Below are 27,614 nucleotides of genomic sequence, written 5' to 3' on the forward strand. Positions count from 1 at the left end.
AGTAGTAATAATAGAAATAGTAGTAGTAGTAGTAGTAGTAGTAGTAGTAGTAGTAGTAGTAGTAGTAGTAGTAGTAGTAGTAGTAGTAGTAGTAGTAGTAGTAGGAAGAAGAAGAAGAAGAAGAAGAAGAAGAAGAAGAAGAAGAAGAAGAAGAAGAAGAGAGTCACTCCTCAGGCGGACGCGAAGATGGAGGGCAAAACATCTGGAAGACGTGAAGGGGTGACTTCAAATGCGCCTTGATCTGCCTGCATTCCTGGTGCAGATTAATAAAGACTGTATGTGGGAAAGAGAAAGAGGGCTCTGAGCCAAGGGGGGCGGGCGGGCGGGCAGGCGGGTGGGTGGGTGGGAGCGGGCTCCTCTGGAAGCCCCTCCGCAGGGGAGAGGTGCCAGGGCTCCCCGTCTCGGGAAGGACAGCAGCGCTGCGCCCCGTGCGCCTCTCCAGCCCTCTGTCCGGCTGAATGGCCAGGAGGAGGAGGAGGAGGAGGCTTCGAGCCCTTCCTCCTCCTCCTCCTCCTCCTCCTCTCCCCCTTGGCCGCGTCCCGGCCGGCTCACATGACCCCCGCGAGGCCCCTAATCCCGTCTGCCCGGGCCGGGGCGTCCAGTGCAGGATGCGCGGCGGCGGCGGCGGCTGCAGCGCGCCGAGGAGCAGCCGGCCCGGCTGGGCGCTCTTGCTGCTGGCGGGCGCCTCTGCCCAGCCGCTCCCCCCGGACCCAGGTAGGCGCGCTGCTGGCGGCTTGGCCCTGCCGGAGGCGGAGGAGGCTCCTGGCCCCGATCCCACCCTCCCCGTGCACTTTTGGGGGGCGGGGGCTGGGCTGGGCAGTCACAGGTGACTTAGGGTGACCTGGTAGGGTCTGGAAGGCCAGAGAACTTTGGAGAGGGTTTGCGATCTCCTGGCTTCTGGTCTCCTGAGACTTTTGGAGAGGGTTTGCGATCGCCTGGCTTCTGGTCTCCTGAGACTTTTGGAGAGGGTTTGCGATCGCCTGGCTTCTGGTCTCCTGAGACTTTTGGAGAGGGTTTGCGATCTCCTGGCTTCTGGTCTCCTGAGACTTTTGGAGAGGGTTTGCGATCTCCTGGCTTCTGGTCTCCTGAGACTTTTGGAGAGGGTTTGCGATCGCCTGGCTTCTGGTCTCCTGAGACTTTTGGAGAGGGTTTGCGATCTCCTGGCTTCTGGTCTCCCTGGAGACTTTGGAGAGGGTTTAAGTATCTCCTTGGCTTCTGGTCTCCTGAGACTTTGGAGAGAGGGCTTCATGTATCTCCTGGCTTGGTCTCCTGAGACTTCTTTTGGAGAGGGTTTGCGACGCCTGGCTTCTGGTCCTGAGACTTTTGGAGAGGGTTTGCGATCTCTCCTGGCTTCTGGTCTCCCTGAGACTTTTTGGAGAGGGTTTGCGATCAGCCTGGCTTCTGGTCTCCTGAGACTTTGGGAGAGGGTTTCGCGATCAGCCTGGCTTCTTGGTCTCCTGAGACTTTTGGAGAGGGTTTATGACGCCTGGCTTCTGGTCTCCTGAGACTTTTGGAGAGGGTTTGCTATCGCCTGGCTTCTGGTCTCCTGAGACTTTTGGAGAGGGTTTGCGATCTCCTGGCTTCTGGTCTCCTGAGACTTTTGGAGAGGGTTTGCGATCTCCTGGCTTCTGGTCTCCTGAGACTTTTGGAGAGGGTTTGCGATCGCCTGGCTTCTGGTCTCCTGAGACTTTTGGAGAGGGTTTGCGATCTCCTGGCTTCTGGTCTCCTGAGACTTTTGGAGAGGGTTTGCGATCTCCTGGCTTCTGGTCTCCTGAGACTTTTGGAGAGGGTTTGCGATCTCCTGGCTTCTGGTCTCCTGAGACTTTTGGAGAGGGTTTGCTATCGCCTGGCTTCTGGTCTCCTGAGACTTTTGGAGAGGGTTTGCTATCGCCTGGCTTCTGGTCTCCTGAGACTTTTGGAGAGGGTTTGCTATCGCCTGGCTTCTGGTCTCCTGAGACTTTTGGAGAGGGTTTGCTATCGCCTGGCTTCTGGTCTCCTGAGACTTTTGGAGAGGGTTTGCTATTGCCTGCCTCCTGGTCTTCTTTGGAGATGCTTTGCTAGTATCTGGTGCCTCCTGGTCTTCTTTGGAGATGCTTTGCTAGTATCTGGTGCCTCCTGGTCTTCTGAGACCATTGGAGACGGTTTTTTCCTTGCCTGCCTCCTGGTCTTCTGAGACCCTTGGAGATGCTTTGCTATCTGGTGCCTCCTGGTCTTCTGAGACCCTTGGAGATGCTTTGCTATCTGGTGCCTCCTGGTCTTCTGAGACCCTTGGAGATGGTTTCCTATCGCCTGCTTCCTGGTCTTCTGAGATCTTTGGACATGCTTTGCTATCTGGTGCCTCCTGGTCTTCTGAGACCCTTGGAGATGGTTTCCTATCTGGTGCCTCCTGATCTTCTGAGACCTTTGGAGATGGTTTTTCCTTGCCTGCCTCCTGGTCTTCTGAGATCTTTGGAGATGCTTTGCTATCTGGTGCCTCCTGGTCTTCTGAGACCCTTGGAGATGGTTTCCTATCGCCTGCCTCCTGGTCTTCTGAGATCTTTGGACATGCTTTGCTATCTGGTGCCTCCTGGTCTTCTGAGACCATTGGAGATGGTTTCCGATCTGGTGCCTCCTGATCTTCTGAGACCCTTGGAGATGTTTTTTCCTTGCCTGCCTCCTGGTCTTCTGAGACCTTTGGGGAGATCTGGTCTGCTGCTCACTCCCTCTCACACAGTGTTGGCTGAGCCTTCTTGCTGTTGGTCCAGATTTTAAGGGCTCTTCACAACCATCCCAGCCTCGCCTACAATTTAAAGTTGTGAAGCTCAAATATCAGAGTGACTCAATCCCTGGTCAAATGGACTAGTTAGTACAAACTTGACTTTTGCAGATTGCTACGGATGCACAGTATGAACCTCTAAACCGGGCAGTCTGGCTGGCATCCTAGGAAGGAAATGGTACTGACGGCTGTTACTCCCACGGCAGTCCAGGGCTCGCTGCGACACGACCTGGGAGTGTTATGTGAGGGTTACAGCCACAGGTGTCTGGTTCACGCATGCATGGATAGGCGTCTGTTGCTTGCACACAGCCTGTTGGAGTTTGCCTCAGGCAATGCCAGGAGTGAGTCACACATACGAGTCATCTCTCGATTTTGCAGCCATCAGTGTAGCATGCAGGTGAATCCAGCGGTTACTCTGCTTCCCGTTTCTGGAGGTATTTTGTTAGAAAGGGCATGTAAGATTAGAGGGACTTCTTTGCAGTGACTTCTTTAGCGAAGAGCCCCGTATCGCCTCTGTGTGGCGGTGCATAGAAGACACGCTAATTGGACAACTTCTCCGGAACCCGAGCACGGTGTAATGGTTAAGAGCAGGTGGGTTCTAATCTGGAGAACCGGGTTTGATTCTCCACTCCTCTACCTGAGTGACCGAGACTTATCTGGTGAACCAGATGTGTTTCCGCACTCCTACATTCCTGCTGGGTGACCTTAGGCTAGTCACAGTTCCTGCTGAACTCTCTCAGCCCCACCTACCTCACAAGGGGTCTGTTGTGGGGGGAGGAAGGGAAAGGAGCTTGTAAGTTACCTTGTGTCTCCTTACAGGAAAGAAAAGCGGGGTTATAAATCAAAACTCTTTTCCTCTTAACTGCTGAGATCCAGCAAGGTCAGGCTACCCTTGGTCATCCCGATCATACTGCTAGTTAATAGACCCGAGAGAAATCCTACAGCTGGAAGGAGCATTTTAGGCCAGCCGTTTAGTTCAGTCCCTTCACTTAATGGGACAAATCTAAACTCATCCAAGTTTTTTTTTCCCAAAGGAAAAAAAAATAGTCCGGGTGAAGTGATACAGATTTAAAAATCTTTCCACAATAATCAGATTCAGGAACCAAATTGCTTTCTTGTTTAGAGTCCAAAACCTACTCAGAGAAAAAAAGTCTCACAACTTTGTCTAGCTGGCGTCAAACCATCATACAGCTACAACGAAAAAGGGCTGTTTCAAATAAAATCCCTGACCCTTGCTTTTCAGAAAATAAAACCCAGTGTGTTCTTTCTGCCGCGTCGGAATTCCCAGAAGGATTTTTTACACAGCAGGAGCGAGAAGACGGAGGCATCATTATCTATTTCATAATCATCCTTTATATGTTTCTGGCTGTCTCCATTGTGTGCGATGATTATTTCCTACCTTCCCTGGAGATTATCAGCGATTGTAAGTTCCTCTTTATTCGCCCTCGGTTTTGTGTTTCTTAAAAAGGGGTCCGGTAATCTCTTCTGCAAAACCAAACAGCTATTCCCGAGATCATTATTGTGTGCACAATGCAACTGTAAAAAAAAGTCTTCAATGCAAAAAAAACACACACACAAAACCCACACATAATTTGGTAGCATCTTTACAGCCTCGAAAGCGAGTTAAGGCTGGTAAAGAGCACTAGCAAATTACTTCGTTGCGTTAACGGAGCAATTGCAAAGAACGAAACAAATTGCGCTCATCACCAAGTCAAAGTTATTGAAGATGCTTCTCTCTTTTAAAAGATAAGTGTTTGGGGGAAATTACTTAGGACAAACGACTTCCCATTTTTCCACTTGAAATCGGTCCCCCCGTTCCCCACAATCTATTTACTGTGTTTCAGTGTTATCTGTGCCAAGACATGAATCTGCCACTGTATAGTCAGAAATCACTATATTGAAATACTAAATTGACCGGCTTCACATTGTGCTGTTTTCGTTATTTGTAATGAGGTCACCCGTAGACAAGGTCAGAGTCTCTACCTACTTGGAGGACTCCGTACGTAAGCAGAAAAATATGAAATCCGTCAGTTCAACCACTGTCATCACCACTGCAGAAAAGAAATCCAGTCTGATGAGGATTAAATATGCCCCAGAAGGGAGGGAATGTTGAGAGCGGCTGAAAAAGCAGGGAAGAGGAGAAAGTTTCCTCAAACCCTTGATAATTTAAGAGTATCTTGGAGAGGGAGGGGTTTAAATCACAGGGTGGGATGTGCTTCTTCCCATAATTCTTTGCATGCACATATTTTAATCATGGGTATATTCAGTGGTGGGATCCCAAAATTTTAGTAACAGGTTCCCATGGTGGTGGGATTCAAACTGTGGCGTAGCGCCAATGGGGCTGGGCGGGGCACGATGGGGGCGCGGCCATGCATTCCAGGGGTGGGGCATTCCTGGGCGGGGCTTTGGCAAGGACGCAGCCGCTGTGCCGGTCCTTGGGTGGGAAACGAATGCACGCAGGGGCAGGCTGCCACGCACGCCGGTGCACCTCCTGCTAGACTGCTTCAAGGTCTGCGCGCTACTGCTGAGAGGAGGGGCGTAACTAAGGCAAAAATCACGTGGCAAAATCACCAATTAGTAACCCCCTCTCGGCACACACAAATAATTAGTACCCTACTCTCGGGAACCTGTGAGAACCTGCTGGATCCCACCTCTGGGTATATTCAACCACCCTTTAAGGAGCCTCCCTCCACCTTAGCATTTATGTAGCTTCTGTCGTGTTCAAAGCACTTTGCGTACACTCTGCTGCAGCAATCCTTACCACAGCCGTGTCCAGTAGGCTGGTATTATTTCCCTAATATAACAGAAACTGAAGCTGATAGACTAACAGTATGATCCTAAATAGAGGATCCCGTTTTAAGCCTACTGATGTCATAGAATCATAGAGTTGGAAGAGACCCCAAGGGCCATCAAGTCCAATCCCCTTGCCATGCAGGAACACACAATCAAAGCACTATTGACAGATGGCCATCCAGCCTCTCTTTAAAAACTTCCAAAGGAGACTCCACCACACTCCAAGGGAGTTCATTCCACTGTAGAACAGACCTTACTGTCAGGATGTTTTTCCTGATGTTTTGGTGGAATCTCTTCTCCTTCACTTTGAACCCGTTACTCCTGGTTCTAGTCTCTGGAGCAGCAGAAAACAAGCTTGCTCCCTCACCAACATGACATGCCGTCAAATATCTAAACATGGCTATCACGTCACCTCCTAACCTTCTTTTCACCAAACTAAACATCCCCAGCTCCCTAAGTCTCTCCTCATAGGGCATGGATTCCAGACCTTTGACCATTTTGGTGGCCGTCCTCTGGGTCCATTCCAATTTGTCAATGTCCTCCTTGAATCGCGGTACGCAGAACCGTACACAGTATTCCAGGTGACGTCTAACCAATGCAGGATAGAGAGGTATAATTGCATCCCTCGATCTAGACACTACACTCCTATTGATAACAGCCCAGAATTGCATTGGCAGAATCGCCTTGTCAATGACTAGGAAGGTGGAACTCTAGACAGGATAGCAACGTAGCTCTCCTTAGGTGGGCTGCTGCATTCGTGTAAGAGGTGACATTGAAACCAGGGACCTCCGAGATCCCAACACACTGTCTTAGCACTTCAACCAAGCTCGCAGAACCGACAAGGCTCAGATTATTGCACAGCCCCGATATGGGTTTTGGGTTTGTCTTGCACCTAACCTGTTCTCTCGTTGCTGTTAGCTCTTGGCCTCTCCCAAGACGTCGCAGGCGCCACCTTCATGGCAGCCGGGAGCTCTGCGCCCGAACTCGTCACAGCGTTTCTAGGTAAAGTTGAGCAATCCTACAAGCGGGACCCAGAAGCCCTTCCCCCGCCGCCCAAGTTGAATCCTGCAAAACGATGCTTTGCTTGCAGGGGTGTTCGTCACGAAAGGAGACATTGGGGTCAGCACCATCCTCGGGTCTGCGATTTACAACCTCCTCGCAATCTGCGCTGCTTGTGGGCTCCTGTCGAGCGTGGTATGTACTAGCCGCCGTGACTCTCCTAAGCGGACGGCAAGGCCGACTCAATTCAAGGCCAGTTTAATTTACCCGTATTAGCAAGATGGCATGCAAGGCATTTGAAAATAGTAAGCCCACCAATTACTACACTGTCTCAGCTTCAAGGAAATCAGATCCAAGTATGTGAATCTTACTCCTTTACATTTACCCGATCTCCCCGATTTAATTAGATTACACTACTTGTTGGACAATCCTGATCCTTCTCTCTGTATGATACCGTTTCCCCGAATATAAGACATCCCCAAAAAATAAGACATAGTAGAGGTTTTGCTGAAGTGCAAAATATAAGGCATCCCCCGAAAGTAAGACATAGCAAAGCTTTTTGTTTGGAAGCATGCCCGACGAACAGAACACAGAAAAAATAAGACATCCCCTGAAAATAAGACATAGCGCATCTTTGGGAGCAAAAATTAATATAAGACACTGTCTTATATTCGGGGAAACACGGTAGTGGCAGACTTTCTCCTGGAAATTACTAAACGCCAGTAGATTTCCTTCAACCTAACATTTATTTCCTGTATTGTATATGCTTTTTAATCCGTTTTTATTATTGTTGTACGGTTGTCTATGCCAATAAAGGCTTGCCAAAAATAAATAAATAAATAAATAATAAGCTACCCCAGGCACTGTGTTTTGATAGCTTTTACAAACGCAGAACAGGGAAAGACCTCAAAGGTCATCTAGTCCAACTTCCTGCAGAACACAGGAAATTTCACAACTACCTGCTCCCTGCACTCCCCCAGTGACCCCTGCTCTATGCCCAGAGGAAGACAGAAAACCTCCCATGCCACTGGCCAATCTAGCCTGGAAGAAAATTACTTTCTAAGTGGAGATTGGCATTATCCTGGGTATGTAAGAAAGTGCCGAGAGAGCCCAGCACTAACTCATCAGTGGCGTAGTGCTTAAGAGCAGGTGCACTCTAATCTGGAGAACCGGGTTTGATTCCCCGCTCTGCCGCTTGAGCCGCGGAGGCTTATCTGGGGAACTAGATTAGACTGTGCGCTCCAACACACCCCAGCTGAGTGACCTTGGGCTAGTCACAGTTCTATGGAGTTCTCTCAGCCCCACCTACCTCACAGGGTGTCTGTTGTGGGGGGGAGGGAAAGGAGATTGTAAGCCCCTTTGAGTCTCCTTACAGGAGAGAAAGGGGGGATATAAATCCAAACTCTTCTTCTTCTTCTCTCCCTGTCCATGATCTGCCCAAGTTCACAGAATCAGCCTCGCTCTCAAAGACAGCCATCTAGCCTCTGCTTGAAAACCTCCAAAGGAGAGCTCACCTCTTCCTGAGGAAGCCTTTTCCACTGAGAGACCGTTCCACCAGAAACTTCTTCCTAACATTTAGCCAAAAACTTTTGATTTAATGTCACGTTGGATCGATGTAGCTCATGAATGATTCATAAACGTCATAACAAACGTCCGGTGGCTTCTTATGGAAGACTAACATCTATTCTAGTGCAAGTTTTCATGAGAGAGCGCTTTCTTCTTCGGATGCAATAGGAGAAAGAAACCTCTTTAGCTCACTCTTCTGGGAAATGACCGAAAAGGGAGGGGAGCAGGAAAGAGCTGAGCAAAGGAAGGCCTCGTATAATAAATCAGGTTTGATTCTCTGTGTGGGTAACTGAAGAAGCGAGCTCCATAAAAGCTCATGCTGGAATAAATGCCGTTAAGTCTTTAAGGTACCACTGCACTGTTTTGTTTTGCTACAACAGACTAACACACCTACCCAGGGGAATCATTAGTGTCAACATTGGACGCCCTGGCCCAGGTCCACCTCAGTTGTGATCCTACAAAGCAGGTGCAATACATCTTAATATAATATAGAGACCCGTCTTCCACACCGTCATTGTATCTGTCACAAAAACTAATGCTTCAGTAGTGCACAATCCTCAGTAAGCGTGACAGCCGGTCGTAATATCACCTCTTCAAATATATTCTGCAGGTTTCAAGGATTTCTTGTTGGCCGCTGTTTCGAGACTGTTTGGCGTACACAATCAGCGCAGCGGCCGTTCTTGGGATGATAATCGACAACAAAGTTTACTGGTAAGAGCTCAGGTGGAGTTTCATTCCCAGTTGAGAGGCTACTCAAAATACACTAACGTTTTTAGTTTGCTTGGTTACCAAGTTAACAAAGGTTAACAAGGATATACCAGCACGGTTACCAACCAGTGGGTCATAAATGTACCATTTAAGCAACGTATTGCAAACCTTCCCGTACATTATTACTAGGGACGTACTTTGATTTTATCTCGTGCTTGATTGGCAGGACTGAAAATTAAGGATCACTGGTTTGTTTTTTAAAGGTTGTTGGCTTCCTGCATGTTGCTGCAACTGATAATGAAAACGTATTAAAATTATAATGATTAAAGATACTCTTTTGCATTTACCGTTGTCTTCTGCCTCAAGGAGCTATGAGGTTAGAAGGGCAGGGAATCAGTAAGAATTTTGTATTATTAAAAAAGACCTAAAATGGATATTTTTTTTGGTTCCTTAAACAGGAAGGACTTTTTTTCCCTTCGGTATTGCCAACAGAATATTTGGGGGAAGAAAATCTTTAATTATTTAAAAGGCGGATCAAATAAACGGATAGTCAAAGAAAAACGCTTTCCATTTTAGGCTGTTGTGGGTTTTCCGGGCTGTATGGCCGTGTTCCGGTAGCATTTTCTCCTGACGTTTCGCTGGCATCTGTGGCTGGCATCTTCAGAGGATCTGATGGTAGTAAAGCAAGTGGATAGATATACCTGTGGAATGTCCAGGGTGGGAGAAAGAACCATTTGGATTGGTTAAAAGTGTAAAAGGGTGCAGTTTGCAGGCGCAATTTGCATGTGTTAAGTGGAATCCACCCATTTTAGCATATGCATGTAACAATGAAGAAGAAGAAGAAGAAGGAGGAGGAGGAGGAGGAGGAGGAGGAGGAGTTTGGATTTATATCCCCCCTTTCTCTCCTGCAGGAGACTCAAAGGGGCTTACAGTCTCCTTGCCCTCCCCCCCTCACAACAAACACCCTGTGAGGTAGGTGGGGCTGAGAGAGCTCCGAGAAGCTGTGACTAGCCCAAGGTCACCCAGCTGGCGTGTGTGGGAGTGCACAGGCTAATCTGAATTCCCCAGATAAGCCTCCACGGCTCAGGCGGCAGAGCTGGGAATCAAACCCGGTTCCTCCAGATTAGATACAGGAGCTCTGAACCTCCTACGCCGCTGAAGTTGCATGATCAATCAGTGAAGGCATCTGCATAGCAGTTGCCTGGCATTTTAATCCATTTTGTTTCACCCCGAAAGAGAGATTTATCAGGGTCCGAAAAGGTGGCAATTCCCTTTCCTTGGAGCAGCATGATGTATGAATAGTCCTCTGGAACAGGGGACTATGCTCAATCGGAACAATCTTTTGCTTGAAAAATACAAGGAGGTTTCATTCTGGCGGCCCACAGCAAGTTGCGTCCCCCAAGGCAGGAAAAATAGCCAGACCTATTTTAGAACATGCCTTTATAACGGAGGTCTATTTTCACATGATGTGAGAACGATCACATGCAGCTCAGCTACGAGGCGAAGAGTGCTTTCATTGATAACCACCGCCGCTCCATCGGGGCAGTCTTGCAAACGGGCATATCCTGCCCCTACATTCCAGTGGTCTTTAGGCACCCATGAGAATCAGAGACAAGAGAGTTCAGACGCAACACATAACGACGGCGGGAGTCAACCAGTCTTTGGTTGGCGCCGCTGTTTGAATGCAGGCTGCTCCGCTAAGTCAGCATTTGGAGTCGTGGTGCAGAGGTGGTTTATTAAGCAGTTAGTCTTAACCGTGGTTCAGTGGAGCGAGTGGATGGAGGAGAACGTGGCTTGCTTCCTGGTGACACTAACCTTGATTGCCTGCCAGCTGAAATTGGGTTTCACAAATCAAGCACAGTTAAAATAAACCACGGCTTCGCATGATGTCTCTGTGACAGTGGTGGCGAACCTATGGCACGGGTGCCAGAGGTGGCACTCAGAGCCCTCTCTGTGGGCACGTGCAAATAGAGTCACCCACACACACATCTAGGCTGGCCTAGGCCGCTGGGCTCGAATATTAGCATTAAACCTAAGACCTAGTTTTGGGGAAGCAGTGTAGGTAACCCTGTTAAGCGCTGTTAAACCCCACTGATTTTTATGCGAACTAAAGTGCAATTCTTTACCTGGGAGTAAGCTCGGTTGCTGGCCATGGGGCTTGCTTCTGAGTAAGCCCTCCTAGGGTTGTGATTCACCCGTTGGAAGAGTTGCACGGCTGCTTCAAAGCAAAGCCACCGACTACCACCAAACTTACTCCCGAGTAACGCATGCCTCTGAGCCAACCGTTTTTTCTAAACTAAAACCTCAGTATTTGGGTTGCATTGCCATGTTGGCACTTTGTGATAAATAAACGGGTTTTGAGCGGCAATTTGGGCACTCGGTCTCGAAAAGATATCTCATACGTACCCGAGAAGGAAAACTCCGCACTGATTAGCCTGTCGATTGGACATCTACCCAGGACAGAGAAGTCTAAACAAGATTTCCTTTCCCCAAATTCAACTTAATCCATAGACTTTTTTAAAAAAAACCCTAGTATCTGATATCTCACCATCTTTTGTCATGTATAAGCTGCCAGTTGAACAGCTGTGCAGTGCTAGAGACAAGAAGAGATTTGTACCTTCCTCTGCCTAGGGATTGAGACAGCTATGCCTGGCTTTATTAGCCACCCAAAAAAAGCCACAAGGAATAAAAAGGGCTTTGAAGCCTTTGAGTTTGTGGCCAGCGCATCAGCTGGGCTGGAGAGATCCTTTCGGCACAAAATGCTGGACAATCCTAGAGGATGTATTTGAGATCTTGGTGCGTAAATCGGGTCTCCGGAGAAATTTCTCACTTAAGCCTCCTTTCCGGAACATCATCTATCAATGTGGATTTTTTTTAAAAAAGTCAGATTGCTTCTTTAGCAGCTCAGAAATGCACAGAGGACAGAAATGCCGCAAAACAAATCAGCAAGACGGCGCTAACGTGAACGCTCCCCTTAATTCTAGGTACGAATGCGCTTCGCTGCTGCTGATCTACGGGGTGTACATTTTGGTGCTCTGTTTCGACATTAAAATCAGCCAGTACGTCATGAAGAAGTTCAGTCCCTGCTGCAACTGCTTTGAAGCAAACGGGGACGAGGCAGAACAGCAGCCGCTGACCGGATGGAAGGAGACCGGGCCCCTCATTCGTCGGCAGTCGAGAGCGGACAGCGGCATTTTCCAGGACGAGTCTGATTATTCTCAACTTTCGATGAGCTTCCATGGACTAGAGACCATTATTGAAGGTAACCCCGCAACCTTTAGTGGTACTTCTTTCGGAAAAGGGTTAATTCACTAGTCTGGCCAACTTTGGAAATTCTAGCCCCCCGAATTCTAGTTTTACAAGCAGCACTGCCTCAGATTGCAAAAGCCTTAGCAAACCAGGTGCTCAGGAGCAGCAGCAGCAGCAGCAGGCCCTTGCTTTCATATCCTGCACGTGAGCTCCCAAAGGCACCAGGTGGGCCACTGCGAGTAGCAGAGTGCTGGACTAGATGGACTCTGGTCTGATCCAGCAGGCTAGTTCTTATGTTCTTATTTAGAATCAGCGTCTTCCGAATGAATGCCCTCTTCAAGAAAGTTTCTTAACTGCAAAAGATAACCTAAAGGTTATCTCCCCCCCACCCCAAAGAAGCGTGGCGGCGGCACCAAAGCGCATAAGCATAAACTAAGCATTAGAATAAACTAATTGCAGAGCGCCGTCCTCCTTGATCATCAGCACTGTTGTACTTTTGAAAAACCGTGACCTGCCTTTAACAGCCCTGAAGTAATACGAGGCCAGTTACTTATCTAGAATCTGGCTAGCTTATCTAGAATCTGGCCAGTTACTTATCTAGAATCTGGAGCAGCAGTGGCGTAGGAGGTTAAGAGCTCATATATCTAATCTGGAGGAACCGGGTTTGATTCCCAGCTCTGCCGCCTGAGCTGTGGAGGCTTCTCTGGGGAATTCAGATTAGCCTGTGCACTCCCACACACGCCAGCTGGGTGACCTTGGGCTGGTCACAGTTTCTCAGAGCTCTCTCAGCCCCACCCACCTCACAGGGTGTATGTTGTGAGGGGGGATGGGCAAGGAGATTGTCAGCCCCTTTGAGTCTCCTAAAGGAGAGAAAGGGGGGATATAAATCCACTCTTCTTCTTCTTCTAGCTGTTATCTTTGTGTTAAGATTATACTGCTGTGCCGTTCTAAACTGTATACAAAAAGGTTTTTTTCATCACTCCAGTGGGAGAGATGAAATAATTTTTCCAAAACGTCTTGTTATGGTGTTGTAAAATTATTTTGGTTACTTATGAGTAAATTGCTACTCCAGTGGGAGACAAAAAATTTTTTTGAAGTAATTATTGTAGCCCGGTTGGTACAAGTTTTCTTCTTTTCACTCCTACCTGGCCTGGCATAGGCCCACTCATTCCCCCTCCAAACAAACAAGAAGGGCCTGGCGGGAGAGGCCCCAATCCTCCATGCAGGGCTCAGCTCTCTGTCCCCCTCCCTGCTTCCCAAGCAGCGCAGGACTTGGGAAGCACAGGAGAGACAATGTCCCAGATCTGCCCCCCCCCACCTGGAGCCCTTTGCAATGTCCCAGATCACCCTCCCCCTGGAGCCCTTTGCAATGTCCCAGATCTGCCCCCCACCTGGAGCCCTTTGCAATGTCCCAGATCTGCCCCCCACCTGGAGCCCTTTGCAATGTCCCAGATCTGCCCCCCCACCTGGAGCCCTTTGCAATGTCCCAGATCTGCCCCCCACCTGGAGCCCTTTGCAATGTCCCAGATCTGCCCCCCCACCTGGAGCCCTTTGCAATGTCCCAGATCTGCCCCCCCACCTGGAGCCCTTTGTAATGTCCCAGATCTGCCCCCCACCTGGAGCCCTTTGCAATGTCCCAGATCTCCCCCCCACCTGGAGCCCTTTGTAATGTCCCAGATCTGCCCCCCACCTGGAGCCCTTTGGAATGTCCCAGATCTGCCCCCCCTGGAGCCTCCTCCTTGCAATGTCCCAGATCTGCCCCCCCCACCTGGGGCCTCAGGTCGTCCTAGATCTGCCCCCCCACACCTGGAGCCCTTTGCAATGTCCCAGATCTGCCCCCACCTGGAAGCCCTTCCTAATGTCCTAGATCTGCCCCCCCCCACCTGGAGCTCCTTGTAATGTCCTAGATCTGGCCCCCCACCTGGAGTTCTTCTTTTGTAATGTCCCCAGACCTGCCCCCCCCCACCTGGAGCCCTTTGCAATGTCCCAGATCTGCCCCCCCACCTGGAGCCCTTTGTAATGTCCCAGATCTGCCCCCCCACCTGGAGCCCTTTGCAATGTCCCAGATCTGCCCCCCACCTGGAGCCCTTTGTAATGTCCCAGATCTGCCCCCCCACCTGGAGCCCTTTGCAATGTCCCAGATCTGCCCCCCCCACCTGGAGCCCTTTGCAATGTCCCAGATCTGCCCCCCCCACCTGGAGCCCTTTGCAATGTCCCAGATCTGGGGGGGCCCGAAGCCCTTTGCATTTCTCCTCCACAATGGGCTTTACTAAGCTGGTTCTTCACAACTCAGGAGAGAGGGCGCTTACTGGATTTGTTTACAGAAAGAAATGTTGAGGAAAACTAGGCACATCTTCAAGCCTCATTTCTCCGTAAAACTAGGATCTCACAGCGTGACCTGTTTGCTCTTTTGACAGACCCTCCGAACGTCTTCACCGTGCCCGAGGCAGACCTGAAAAGGGTCCTTTGGGTGCTCTCGCTGCCTATTCTTCTCCTGCTCTACTTGACAACCCCTGACTGCAGGAGGAGATTTTGGAAGAACTGGTTCATGCTCACGTTCCTCATGGCAGCGCTGTGGATCGCCGCGTTCACGTATATTCTTGTGTGGATGGTAACCATCGTGGGTAGGTGTGCGGCACCACGACGTCACCACCACAGTCCCGCCTGAATGCAATCCTCACTTTCATAGTCTTGGAAAATTGGCAAAAGAAGTGTAAGAACAAAAGCCTAACTGATTCATGTCCTGCAAAGACTGCAGCCTTTTCACTCTCTCAACCCAGGCCTGGATTATTTTGGGAGGTTCATCAAATAGCAGAGTGGTTATTACAGAAATAAGGAGGTGGGGTGCCATTCTGCTTCCTCGTTGCACATGTATGTGGCTTGCAGGCTGCAAGGCAGAAGCGGGGTAGCTCTTGGGTTCTCTGGCAGGTGTCACACTTTAGAGGAAGGAGAACAGTTTGGATTTATACCCCACCTTTCTCTCCTGTAAGGAGATTCAAGGTGGCTTGCAATTCCCTCCCTCTCCCCACAACAGACACCTTGTGAGGCAGGTGGAGCTGCGAGAGCTCAAAAAAACTGTGACTAGGCCAAGATCAAGAATGTAGGAGTGCAGAAACATATATGATTCACCAGATAAGCCTCCGCCATTCAGGTGGAGGAGTGGGGAATCAAACCCAGTTCTCCAGATTAGGATTCACCTGATCTTAACCACTACACCACGCTGGTTTTATGTACAGTAATCCAGGACAGCACTAAATATGGGAAGAGTCACAAAGTCTTAATGATTTCCAAATTGGAGGATTATAAGAATCTTCCAGTTGGCTTGTCTGCTCACCCTGCTTCCTACTACGACAGATGTTTATATTGCAAAACAGGATGGCAACAGCCAGTTAAACTACTTATTTAGCCCCATAAACTGTTCAAAAACTTCCAGCTGCCCTCATTATTTTGACCGCAAATCTTTCTGTTGGCAAAGCGATTCCTTTAAAAAAGCCTATAGGGAGAAAGTCAAGGCCCGTGATTTTTATCTTTTAAAAAAAGCATCGCACTGAATCGGCTCTATTCAATTCAATTTCACCTCAAATTGTTTGGTAAAGTACCACAGGTAAAGTGAACGTTTCATTTTCCAGCATTGAAAACCTGGAGGACGGGGAGAGGATAACGTTGACATCAGTAGCTTAGAGACGGGGGAGCCCAAACCATTGTTACGCCTTTTTCACCCACTTCCAGCCGGTTTGCACCGCTTCGGCAGAACTGGTTGTTAAAATGCTGCTTGTAAACAACCAATTGTCAAATTATTTGAATCCCACCACTGCCCGCTTCTAGAAGTTCAAGCTACCACTTAAGATTTTAACGGCAATCTGGCCGGCAAGTTCTGCAGTCAGGGTTTTCAGAAGACTTCACAGCTGCCTGCGCTCCCGAGGCACTTCCGTGTGTTGCTCTTTCAAGAGCAGATGATTAAAAAGGGTTAGTGGTTCATGTGACTTCACAGGGTCCATGTGATGAAGATGCCAAAAAAGAACAGAAGGGATTAAGCTTGCCACGGCCGCTCCAGAGAAGACTGACATTGTTAAGGAGGGCAGGCGCCTAAGAGTACTGGAAGAGAGAGTATTTCCACCCGAGTTTGTGCAGAACCAGGAGAGAAGTTTCTCTCTGTTTGTGCTCGAGCGCAATGCCGTAAGGCCCAGCGTGAAAGTTTGGGGCGTGAAAGTTTGGGGAGGCTGGCTGCTGATGGCCCCCCCCCCCCCTTAGAACATCAGTGGATCCTGCCGTCCCCCTCCCTTTTGTTTTAGGGGATTTGATAGTAGGTGCCATCTATTATGATGATTTTAGCATGCTGCATTTTAATGGGATGGGGTTATTTTATATAGAGCCAAAAATTAACTAATATTTAATGGATTTTAGCCTTTGATCCATGTGCTCTATTTCTGTTTCGTGGTTCACCGCCCTGAGCCCTTCAGGGGAGGGCGGTATAGAAATATAACCAATAAATAAATAATAAATAAACATAAGCTTTTTGATACTTGATTTCTGGGTGCTCGCTACCAAAAAGATTTTCACAGTGCTGGGAAGATGCAACAGAGCAGTTGTGGCTTCACATGTATTCTTCAAATGCAGAAACCACGGAACTGCCAGGTTTTTATTTGTCCGCTGTTCCGTACCTCACCTGTCGAGATGGTCAGGTTTATGCACGAGGTCTAATTTACTCTGCCCTTTGAAGAAAATGAAATTGTTTGCTACTGATTTTTTTTCCCCTTCCACACCCCCTTCCCCTCTGCCACAACAGGGGAAACTTTGAAAATCCCAGAAACCGTAATGGGTCTGACATTACTAGCAGCAGGAACGAGCATCCCAGACACAGTCGCAAGCGTCCTGGTGGCCAGGAAAGGTAAGCTTCTTGCCATTTCCACCTGAGTGTGTGCAAAACCATGAGAGAAGTTCTTCCATGTTTGCGCTTGAGCACAATGCTGTAGGGCCCAGAGTGAAGTGAACATGATCACCTTTTTGGTACTCGATTCCTTCCTTCTAATTCTAAACCATTAGGGTTCAAAGAACAATTCAAGGAGTAATTGTGGTGGGTTTGCCAGGCTAACGTTTCGCCTGCATCTGTGGCTGGCATCTTCAGAGGTGTACCGCAGAGGGAAGTCTGTTACACACTGTGTCTGGACTTCCCTCTGTGATACACCTCTGAAGATGCCAGCCACAGATGCAGGCGAAACGTTAGGAACAAGACCTACCAGACCACGGCCACACAGCCCAGAAAACCCACCACAACTAGTTGAATCTGGCCGTGAAAGCCTTCGACAATACAAATCCAAGCAGTAATGGTAAATGGGTAGATGCTACCAAGCGGTGGGGATGCAGCAAAAGGACCTAATGCCAACCTTCCGCTTTGCTCATGAGCTTCTAGATGCATCTGTTTGGCCACTGTTGGAAAACAGAGTCTTGACTGGACCTGCACGTGAGCTCCCAAAGGCACCTGGTGGGCCACTGCGAGTAGCAGAGTGCTGGACTAGATGGACTCTGGTCCGAGCCAGCAGGCTAGTTCTTACGTTCTTATGACCTCAGCTAGAGCCAGCAAGCCAACTGTAATGGTTATGATCATGGAACTGTAGACACCTTATGCTCGGTTGTGTGGTCTTTATCACGATCGGCCCTATTTAAAAGAAGGGGCTGGCAAGATAAAGGACTTCTCCGCACAGCTTTAAGCAAGACGCTCAGACCAGGTGCTCGGGGGGCATCAGCAGCAGGCCATTGCTTTCACGATCCTGCATGTGAGCTCCGAAAGGCACCTGGTGGGCCACTGCGAGTAGCAGAGTGCTGGACTAGATGGACTCTGGTCTGATCCAGCAGGCTCATTCTTATGTTCTTAAGATGCTGAACCTATACGCAGGAAGTGATGCAAGGCTGCAGAATGCCAGCATGCAAGCTAAGCGCATGCTGCTACTGCGTCTGGACCGCGGCACAGTTTGAACCAGACACCTAGGCTGTGCAGTCACACAGAAGGCTCTTCGGCCTCAGCAACCTAATGTAGACCAAAGATGTAGGAGAGGTCCACAACAGATCTGTCCCCTTAAGCCTAGCATGCTTACAAAGACTATTTTCCCCCCTTGCAGGAAGAGGAGACATGGCCATGTCAAACATCGTCGGGTCCAATGTATTCGATCTGCTGTGTTTAGGATTGCCTTGGTTCATCAAGACAGCCTTCGTCGATACGTCCGGTCCCGTGGAGGTGAACAGCAGCGGCCTGACGTACACTGCCATTTCTCTCGTCTGCTCCATCGCTTTCATTTTCCTGGCGGTTCACCTGAATGGCTGGAAGCTGAACAGAAAACTAGGGGCCGTCTGCCTCGTGATGTACTTGGGATTCGCGGTATTATCGATTCTGTACGAACTCGGCATTATCGGAAACAATCCCATCAGTGTCTGCGGTGACTGAAGTTTGCTTGTTGGTTGCTTTTAATACGAGCGATGTAAAAAAAAATCAAATAAAACGTGCGCAGCAAAAAGGAACACGCTAGACTTCCCTTGGGCCCTCAAACTTGTGTGCGAGAAATTCTACATGGTGACATATACAGTCATGTTACAATGCAAAGCTGTCAGGAAGAATTAAGTGAGACCACGTTCGTTTAGCATTAGGAACAGCAGTGACTCTAATCCAGGGATCCCCAAACTTTTTAAACAGGGGGCCAGTTCACTGTCCCTCAGACTGTTGGAGGGCCGGACTAAAAAAAACTATGAACAAATTCCTATGCACAAATGATTGTAAAATGTTTGATTTCACCTTTCAGCCTTTCTGTCATGGTCTATTTTAGAACAGTAACCAAAGAATGTCAAGTACAGGGTGGGCTCCAAATATTGTTGGGGAGGCTGTGGAATACCTTCCCCTGTAAAAAAAAAAAAGCAGAACTTTCCCAATGAAGCATTCCATCTAACCCAGGATCAGGTATCTTCCTGGGTTCTTTCCTCCCTAGCAGCCAGCGAGCGATTCGCCAGCCAATGGGAGTGAGGCAGAACAGAAAGCCTGAGAGCAACACATGGAGTAGCTGAGAGGGAAGGGCGGAGCAGGCGTTGCCACATGTAAGGTTTCCAACTCTGGGTCAGAAAATTCATGGAGATTTGGGGGTGCCATCATGTAATTGCAATCAGCAGCCGTTGGGGCCGGTTCCTCCTCTCCCTTGAGCCCCCACTGCACATGAATGGAGCCATCGCCGCCATGCCTGGCGGGCCGGATAAATGCCTTCAGGGGGCCACATTTGGCCCCCGGGCCGTAGTTTGGGGACCCCTGCTCTAATCAAATAAAATTAAAATTGCAGAAAGGGGGGGGGGGTGCACACTTTTTACATAAAGACACAGGATGGCGCGACGCAAACAAGTCCCCGCATACGATCTGTGTCAACAGAGGAAAAAATGACTCGTTTTATTAAAAACAGTAGAACCATTCATTTAAACTGAATGACTAGAGACACTTAGCATGATTTTGGAGAGGTCCTGAGTCAGCCACCGTGCCTCGAGTTTCTCAGGGAGGAGGCGTGGGAGCTGAAAGTCAGGAAGAGGTTCTCTTCAAAAACCAAAACGTTTCGTTAAGAGTCAGTTAAACAGGTTCACAGTATATTAAACACTATACTGTTAAAGGCTGGTGGGTTTTAAAAGTTCGGCTTCTCCAACTTAAAGTCAAGCATACAATGTTATACTAAAAATGACCGACTAAAGGGGTGGGGGCGGGGAGGAGCACACGCGCGCGCGAGAGAGAGAGAGCTCGGCTAAACAGACAAAGGAATGTGTCCGGAACAGGTTATTATAAATTATGCGTTGCGATCCAAACGTACATCGATCTCTCTGCCATTGATTTTTATGCCGTTCATTATTCTACAGGCCTTTTCCGCCGATTCTGGCGAGTCAAATCTGACCGTTCCGCAGCCTTTCGACTTCCCGTTCTCCATTTTTATTTCTGCAAACATTACATGACCTGAACAAAGTTAAAAAACAAACAAACAAACAAAAGATCAGTTCAACTTTGAAAGTGTGGCAGGGGGATCAGAAGTTCCCTTCGCTCTGGGTAGTTTTTAATAGAGTCCGTAAAATTAGTCCAGGCTAGATGTACTCATTTTTGGATTTTCCAAGAAATGTCATTCCAGACACATTTTGCTTAAGTTGTGCTGCCCCCAGCTCTTTCTCTTCCTGCTTCCAACCTCTCCCTTCTATACTCTGTGTGTGAGTGCACGCATGCCATCAACAGTCAGCCGACATGGCAACCTGTAGGGTTTTCAGGACAAGAGACATTTGGAGGTGGTTTGTCACTACCTGCCTCTGCATCATAACCCTGGCATTTGCCCGTCCGAATTCTAAATAGGATGAACCCTGCGTAGGTCTGACAAGATTGGGTTTAGTTGCCAGCAAAATTCTTAAGTCACCAACTTGCCTCACAAGACATCTCAGATTCTACTTACCCCTCCCGCCCATGCACATCTGTTTGGAAGTGGATTTTGCTATTCCGCACAGTAAAGTCCAGTTTCAAAGTGGATTGAAAGTGCATTATTCTGTATGTGCAGAAGGGGCCAGAGTCTCTTCTCATGCTATCTCCCCCAACAGGCTGATGTAACACGATAGAAAATCCAGCCAAAAAAAAAAAAGTTGGAGTAAAAACAAAGTGATTTATGTATTGTCAAAGGGTTTCACGGTCGGCTGTATCTGTGGCTGGCATCTTCAGAGGATCCTCTGAAGATGCCAGCCACAGATGCAGGCGAAACGTCAGGAGAGAATGCTGCTAGAACACGGCCATACAGCCCGGAAACCACACAGCACCCAAGTGATTTATACTTGACTGTCTAATAAGCAAATCCCCTGGACGACCCAAGTAGCGGACTGACGCATGCATTTCTTGGGCAGCTGTACAAATGGCCGTACGACATTTCACAGTTCCACATGTTAGTGGATGAGGGGCATAAAATTCACACTAAGTGGATACAATAACAAGAGGGCTGCCTGTAACACTAGGAGAGCTCGCTTTGCATTGGAATAGAACAAGTTTACACTAAGCTTTAAAACAAAACAAAAAAACAGCAAAACTTAGAAAGATACATGGAAGCTACAATAAAGCATACATTTCATGTGCCAAGCAAATAAAAGAGGAAGATGTGATAAAAGAACGAACGCATAAGACAATATTTTTGTAATAACTTAAGCTCACACGAAAAGCTACAGAAAATATTGCTTAGTAAACAGAACTGGACAACGTTGTGAATTCCAAAGCAAGATTTTAACCACAAAACACACACAGGTTTCAATGGGTTGGGGAAAATTTTAAGAATCCCAAATGTGACAGGAAAAGTCTTCCTTTCTAGATCAGGTGCCATTAAAAGCCACAACGGCCTCCATCCTCCTTTGCACGGGTTTCTCCAAAATGGGCAAAATAAATACGACCTTTCACAGAAGGATGGTACAGGATTACACTGCATTTCAGAGCGCAACAGAAGCAGAACTTGGGACGTTCGGCACATGCGCCATTTCTTACTTAGAAACCACTCTGCCCTGCAGGGCCACACACGCAGCGGTGAGAGTCTCCTAGAAATGCCAAGGATTTCTGCAGGATTCTGGCACCCAGCCCAGCTTTCAAGGATATGTCAAGTGGCTTGTGGCAGTCTTTATTTTTCCCCTAGTTCCGTGGTGGCGAACCTTTGGCACTCCAGATGTTATGGACTACAATTCCCATCAGCCCCTGCCAGCATGGCCAATTGGCCATGCTGGCAAGGGCTGATGGGAATTGTAGTCCATAACATCTGGAGTGCCAAAGGTTCGCCATCACTGCCCTAGTTGTTTCCAAACAACATTCCGGGAAATCTTGAGATTCCTTAGACCAGCCATTCTCAACCAGGATTCCGTGGTACCCTGAGGTGCCATGAGCATGTCCCAGGGGTACCGTGGCAACACTACCGCCCCCCTCTCATTTTTGTGGTGTCTCCCACCGGTGTCAGCAAGGACATGGAGCTGGCCCATGGGGCAGGGCCTGCCACAAGGTCAGCAGCCACCACCACCCCCAGTGCTACCCTTCACCCTGGGAGGGGAAGGTGGGGGGTGTGGCAAGCAGGGGCAAGGGGAGGGGAAGGTGGAGGGTGGCGGCAGGGGTACCGTGAGATATGAAGAGTGAGGTCAAGGGTACCCTGACCTCGAAAAGGTTGGGAAACACTGCCTTGGACACTCCTCAGTTTAAAAAGATCACTGACAGCGGACAGCGCTTCCTGAAGGAGCCCAGTGCTGGATTTCGTCTCAAAACCATATGGCTGAGATGGCCACGGGGCATGCTCAGTCCTCGCAAAGCAACAGCCCGACCAGGATCCTCCATGCGCAGGACAACCCTATGCAGTTACCCCAATGTAAACCCATTAATTTCACGGGATGGTGCCCTAGAATACACCCCCGAGCCCTCTTGAAACTCAACTGGGTTCCATTGCAAACGTGCTAATATGGAAAGGAGCCTGTAAGGACCGGACGCCTGTAAGCCACAGGTTCCTTAGGACGAGCGGCTATGTTTTTCCTCGCCGGGAGAGGCGGCAACGACATTCGCAACCTAAATACTTACCGCACTGGCTGAATTTTTCCTTAAGCTTCTGCCAGGTCAAGTCAAAAGGAAGCTGAAAATGAAGACAAGCATAGAGTAACATAAGGAGGAAAAGCAAAGCCACGGACACTGCTGGGGATCGGTTCGACTCACGAGGCGCTTACATTTCTGACAAATATCTGGTTGCCTTTGGAGCCCACTCTGTCCCTCGCGCCGCTCCCCATTGGGCCGGGCACGAACCCTCGGTCCATCTCGATGTTTCGGTCCAGGCCGGTTCCCATGGTGGGCCCCATTCGGTCAAAAGAAGAGCTCATGCGATCCATCCCCATGCCCATGCCCATTCCGCCGGTCATGCTATTCATACCGCTTATTCCGCTACCTGCAAAGACCCAAAGAGAGGCAGAAGGAAAGAAGCTTTTAGTAAACAAGGAGTAACGCCGCAATAGCGGATACGACCTTCAGATTGCCTCCCTTTTGTGAAACTGAGCTAAATGAGATGCCGGGGTGGGGGTGGGGGGTGTAACTGGAATACAGGAAGGGAAATAGCACTGGTCCTTACACAGCTGGGAAAAACTCAATTTCACCTGCAGCGGAGTCCCAGTAATTCTGGGAGGGAAGCATTCAGGTTAAAGAGCTCGATACTGGTTGTTAATTTCAACCATGCTGGTTATCAGCCATCAATCTGGGAAGGAGTTCTGAAGGGGAAACAGTTTAACAACAACTTGGCATCTTCAGTCGCTGTCTGTGCACGCGTTTCTTTAAAAGGTGCATGCCGTTAAGTTGTGTGGCTTTCTTAAAACAGTGCGTGATCTATGCAAGTATGTGGAATTCCCTTCCCTCAGGAAACGAGAGCGGAACAGATGGAAGGGCAACGGAAAGCGTGTCTGTTCGCACGACCCATTCAACTGGTGGCAGCTACAGGTCTCAGTCGACCCACGCTAGACTCCAAGTGCATCAATCTAGAGCAGGGGTGTCAAATTCATGGCCCTCCAGATGTGGATGAACTACAAGTCCCTCCCAACATGAGCATTGGCTATACTGGCAAGGGCTGATGGGAACTGTAGTTCATGAACATCTGGAAGGCCGCGAGTTTGACAACTGTGATCTAGAGGTACTTCAGTGGCATGGAGACCTTGGTCACAACACAGAACTCCACACAAATCAGCTTTTGGGTGCCACGGCTAACCTAAAATTAGGGAGGCTGAGCACGTTACACCAGAAATTCAGCATGCTGTAGCTTGTGCAAACTGACTGCCTCAGAAGAAGAGTTGGATTTATATCCCCCCTTTCTCTCCTATAGGAGACTCAAAGGGGCTTACAAACTCCTTTCCCTTCCCCACCCCTCACAACAAACACCCTGTGAGGTAGGTGGGGCTGAGACAGCTCAGAAGAACTGTGACTAGCCCAAGGTCACCCAGCTGGCGTGTGTTAGAATGAACAAGCTAATCTGAATTCCCCTGACAAGCCTCCACAGCTCAGACGGCAGAGCGGGGACTCAAACCTGGTTCCTCCAGATTAGAGTACACCTTCTTTTAACCACTATGCCACTGCACCTCATCAGCCATAAGGTGATCATCTACTGACTTTGACACAAACATGCCCCACTCGGGCTAATAAATATTGAAGCGCAAAGACAAATCTCCCTAGGCCCCTTATAGTCTTTTTTGGCTAAGCAGTAAAAGAAAGAAGTTTTTGAAGAGGACTCACTCAGTCTGTGTTTTCCCCAAAAAGGGCACTGTGTATCCCATGCACGCGGAATGGTTGTGATCCAGTCCCCTTATTCAAAGTTATCACAGGAACAAATGCTAGAACCATATTCTTCCATTCACTGGGGAAATATGTTTGTACTTACGCAACACAGCACATGGATCTTAACGCAGTACGGAACATGCACCTTGCAGCTATTTTTGTAGCCGTTCATGCCGACTAAATGGATCTCCCTTTTACACACACGGGAGGGACTGCCACGCAAGTTAGTCGTCTAGAACGATGTCCAATCTGTGGTTTTTGCTTCGTGCTATCTTGCGGCATTTGCTCACGTGTTTGCAACAACTGCTAACCCTGGGCCGGTTTACACTTGCTCCAGAGAATGTTCAATTCCTAGGAGTCTGGGCACTCTGAACACAAAATGTTTGATGGGGTGCAATTAATATTGCCCCATTACAAAAATGCCAGAATTTCGGCTGGAATGGCAAAATCTGGGAACTGTCACTGGTTTTCTGCCCCCGGATGATGTATTTCTCTGGGTCTGCTTAGAGTAGATAGTACGAAACAGTCTTCCTAAGAAGAAGAGTTGGATTTGTATCCCCCTTTCTCTCCTATAGGAGACTCAAAGGGGCTTACAAACTCCTTTCCTTTCCCCCTTACAACAAACACCCTGTGAGGTGGGTGGGGCTGAGAGAGATCAGAAGAACTGTGACTAGCCCAGGGTCACCCAGCTGGCGTGTGTTGGAGTGCACAGGCTAATCTGAATTCCCCAGATAAGCCTCCACAGCTCAAGTGGCAGAGCGGGGAATCAAACCCGGTCCCTCCAGATTAGAGTACGCCTGCTCTTAACCACTGCGCCACTGCTGCTCCTACAGCTATAATTTATATCTGGTTGAAACTGATTAACCTACTCATTCCAGATCCTACTGGGCCCATATTAGAAGCTCCCATTCCTCCTGCAAAACCACCAACCATAGCACCACCTAAACAAGGACAGGAAAAAAAAAAGAATCAAGTTATGCAACGCTTCGACTTAAAGCTAGGGTGCTGCACCAAACCGCTTTCTTATCACAAAAGGCTCTCTCTCTCTCTCTCTCTCTCTCTCTCTCTCTCTCTGGGATCACTACTCACTACGTGTTTCATCTGGAAATAAAAAGATCCAAACTAGGGCAGCTGCTGGCATGAGAGCGGGAACTAAAGGTATATTCCTAACAGTGTTCTCGCTGAAAACATTTTTCAAAGCAATAACAGAGATGGGCAGAGGCGTAACAAGCCCGCGTGTTTTTCTTTTCCAGAAGCATTTCCTAAAACTGACAGGGTATTTGAGGACTACTGGAGATTGCTGCTCATTTGATTCTTCTCTGCTTCAATCCAGACTTCAAAAGGTGGCACCGGGGGGGGGGGGGGGGGCCACTCCTTCTCCCTGTGTTTCTCAGTCTCCAGAATGAGTGCTTGGGATCAGACAACTATCTTGGGTGGAGGGATGGGAAGGGGGGGGGGGGCAGGGAACAAGTATGAAGTGACATCGTGGGCGCTTGTGAAAATGAGGCATGCTTGACAGGTACATTCAGAAACGAAGCCAGCAAGGGCCATACCCATTCTTCCAAACGAGTCTCCGAAGCCGCGGTTCATGGCCATGTCGCCTCGTCCAAAATCGCGATCGATGCTTCCTCCCATTCCGCCCCGGAACATTTCTGCAGGTTAACAAAGGCAGGCTGATGCCACGCGTTCACGTTTACAAAACCGAAATTTTGGCAAAAAAGGGGGGAGCTAGGAACGGGTACCTTATACCTGTCAAACCCCGGTTCTGTACGCAAATAGAAGACTTTAGATTTCAAATCAGCAGCCTTTATTGACAGACATCAGCATGGCTGAAGGAAGTCAGTGGGAACTCCCAGTTTCCTACATGTTACAATTCAAGGAAAGGTGGGAAACTGAAATATTTCAATTGGCTCAGTAGAAGAAGAAGAAGAAGAAGAAGAAGAAGAAGAAGAAGAAGAAGAAGAAGAAGAAGAAGAAGAAGAAGAAGAAGAAGAAGAAGAAGAAGAAGAAGAAGAAGAAGAAGAAGAAGAGGAAGAGGAAGAAGAGGAAGAGGAAGAAGAGGAAGAAGAGGAAGAGGAAGAGGAAGAGGAAGAAGAGGAAGAAGAGGAAGAAGAAGAAGAAGAAGAAGAAGAAGAGGAGGAAGAAGAGGAGGAAGAGGAAGAGGAAGAGTTGGATTTATATCCCCTTTCTCTCCTGTAAGGAGACTCAAAGGGGATTACAATCTCCTTCCCCCCACCCCCAACAACAAACACCCTGTGAGGTGGGTGGGGCTGAGAGAGCTCTGAAGAACTGTGACTAGCCCGACATCACCCATTGTTGGAGTGCACAAGCTAATCTGGTTCACCAGATAAAGCCTCCACGGCTCAAGTGGTAGAGCGGGGAATCCAACCCAGTTCTCCGGATTAGAGTGCACCTGCTCCTAACCACCACACCACGCTGGAGACGGGAGCAGAGTCAGCTGCACACTGCAGGATGGCGGATGGGAGTCTAAATGGGCCAGTCAGTCAACCACAACTGAACCTTCAGATACAGGAGGAAATTTGGTCCACATGTCTGGGGTCCTCATGCTGCATTTCAAGTTCAAATGGGGGAAGAGGGAGTAGAAAACGAAACAGACTGTAAGGTGACGCCGAAGCAAGGCTTGTTAAAACACCGTACTTCACTAAGTCAAACATACAAATGAAGCTTATAATTTTATCAAGGGTGTTTCAAAAAGAAAAAGGCATCCGGCTGCTTCCGCAAGATTTCACAGACAAAGCTTTTCGGCAACGTGAACAGCACAGAAAAGAGAAGAACTTGCAAATCAGCTGAGCCTGCCACTCAGTCGTTTAGGGCCTTCAAGCCAAAAGGTCAGCGCCCAGCAGAACAGATCCAATTATTGCTATAAAATGGCTTCCCCCGTCAACGGAAGCAAAAGACATGGCCCTGACACGCATCAACCACAGACAGTAGTGTAAGGACTACAATTCCCAGCAATCACCAGCTCCCACCTTTTTGAGTCAGAGCGGGAAACCGAGCTGGGGAGCTACGGCAAGTGGTGTATGGGCAAGACAGTAATAAGAACATAAGAACAAGCCAGTTGGATCAGACCAGAGTCCATCTAGTCCAGCTCTCTGCTACTCGCAGTGGCCCACCAGGTGCCTTTGGGAGCTCACATGCAGGAGGTGAAAGCAAGGGCCTTCTGCTGCTGCTGCTCCCGAGCACCTGGACTGTTAAGGCCTTTGCAATCTCAGATCA

General features: G+C 48.8%; 2 protein-coding genes across 7 annotated transcripts in view; one reads left to right on the top strand and one right to left on the bottom strand.

The window, feature by feature from the left end:
• The first annotated feature begins 408 nt into the window (after nt 1-408).
• On the top strand, nt 409-18,583 carry SLC24A5 (solute carrier family 24 member 5). Of its 3 annotated transcripts, none has more exons than XM_048519683.1 (9): nt 409-714; nt 3,999-4,178; nt 6,467-6,550; nt 6,639-6,742; nt 8,724-8,824; nt 11,806-12,083; nt 14,488-14,694; nt 16,857-16,958; nt 18,187-18,583. In XM_048519683.1, exons 1-9 carry the CDS (start codon nt 459-461, stop codon nt 18,507-18,509), a joined length of 1,635 nt encoding a protein of 544 aa, XP_048375640.1. In that variant the 5' UTR covers nt 409-458; the 3' UTR covers nt 18,510-18,583. The 3 variants fall into 3 exon arrangements, with proteins under 3 accessions (XP_048375640.1, XP_048375641.1, XP_048375642.1); XM_048519684.1 differs by having other exon boundaries at nt 18,250-18,583; XM_048519685.1 differs by lacking the exon at nt 409-714 and adding an exon at nt 3,232-3,346.
• An 882-nt stretch (nt 18,584-19,465) lies between these two features.
• Nucleotides 19,466-27,614, bottom strand: part of MYEF2 (myelin expression factor 2) — a 31,454-nt gene continuing 23,305 nt past the window's right edge. For 2 of the 4 annotated variants that reach the window (XM_048519680.1, XM_048519678.1), the window contains exons 14-18: nt 25,931-26,029; nt 25,247-25,318; nt 22,793-23,007; nt 22,650-22,701; nt 19,466-20,039 (exon numbers count right to left, since the gene is read on the bottom strand). In XM_048519680.1, the coding sequence (XP_048375637.1) occupies nt 19,876-20,039; nt 22,650-22,701; nt 22,793-23,007; nt 25,247-25,318; nt 25,931-26,029 (602 nt within the window). In that variant the 3' untranslated portion in view covers nt 19,466-19,875. The remainder of the gene's footprint in view (nt 20,040-22,649; nt 22,702-22,792; nt 23,008-25,246; nt 25,319-25,930; nt 26,030-27,614) is intronic. The other 2 variants (XM_048519681.1, XM_048519682.1) reach the window with 2 other exon arrangements.

This window comes from Sphaerodactylus townsendi, linkage group LG17, assembly GCF_021028975.2.
Source record: "Sphaerodactylus townsendi isolate TG3544 linkage group LG17, MPM_Stown_v2.3, whole genome shotgun sequence".
Classification (NCBI taxonomy): Eukaryota; Metazoa; Chordata; class Lepidosauria; order Squamata; family Sphaerodactylidae; genus Sphaerodactylus; species Sphaerodactylus townsendi.

Excerpts from the sequence above, each read along its gene's own strand:
- SLC24A5 (XM_048519683.1), top strand. The coding sequence starts at position 459 with ATGGCCAGGAGGAGGAGGAGGAGGAGGCTTCGAGCCCTTCCTCCTCCT. Across the intron at positions 14,695-16,856 it reads GTGGATGGTAACCATCGTGG|GGGAAACTTTGAAAATCCCA; the intron begins GTAGGTGTGCGG and ends CTGCCACAACAG. Across the intron at positions 16,959-18,186 it reads CGTCCTGGTGGCCAGGAAAG|GAAGAGGAGACATGGCCATG; the intron begins GTAAGCTTCTTG and ends CCCCCCTTGCAG.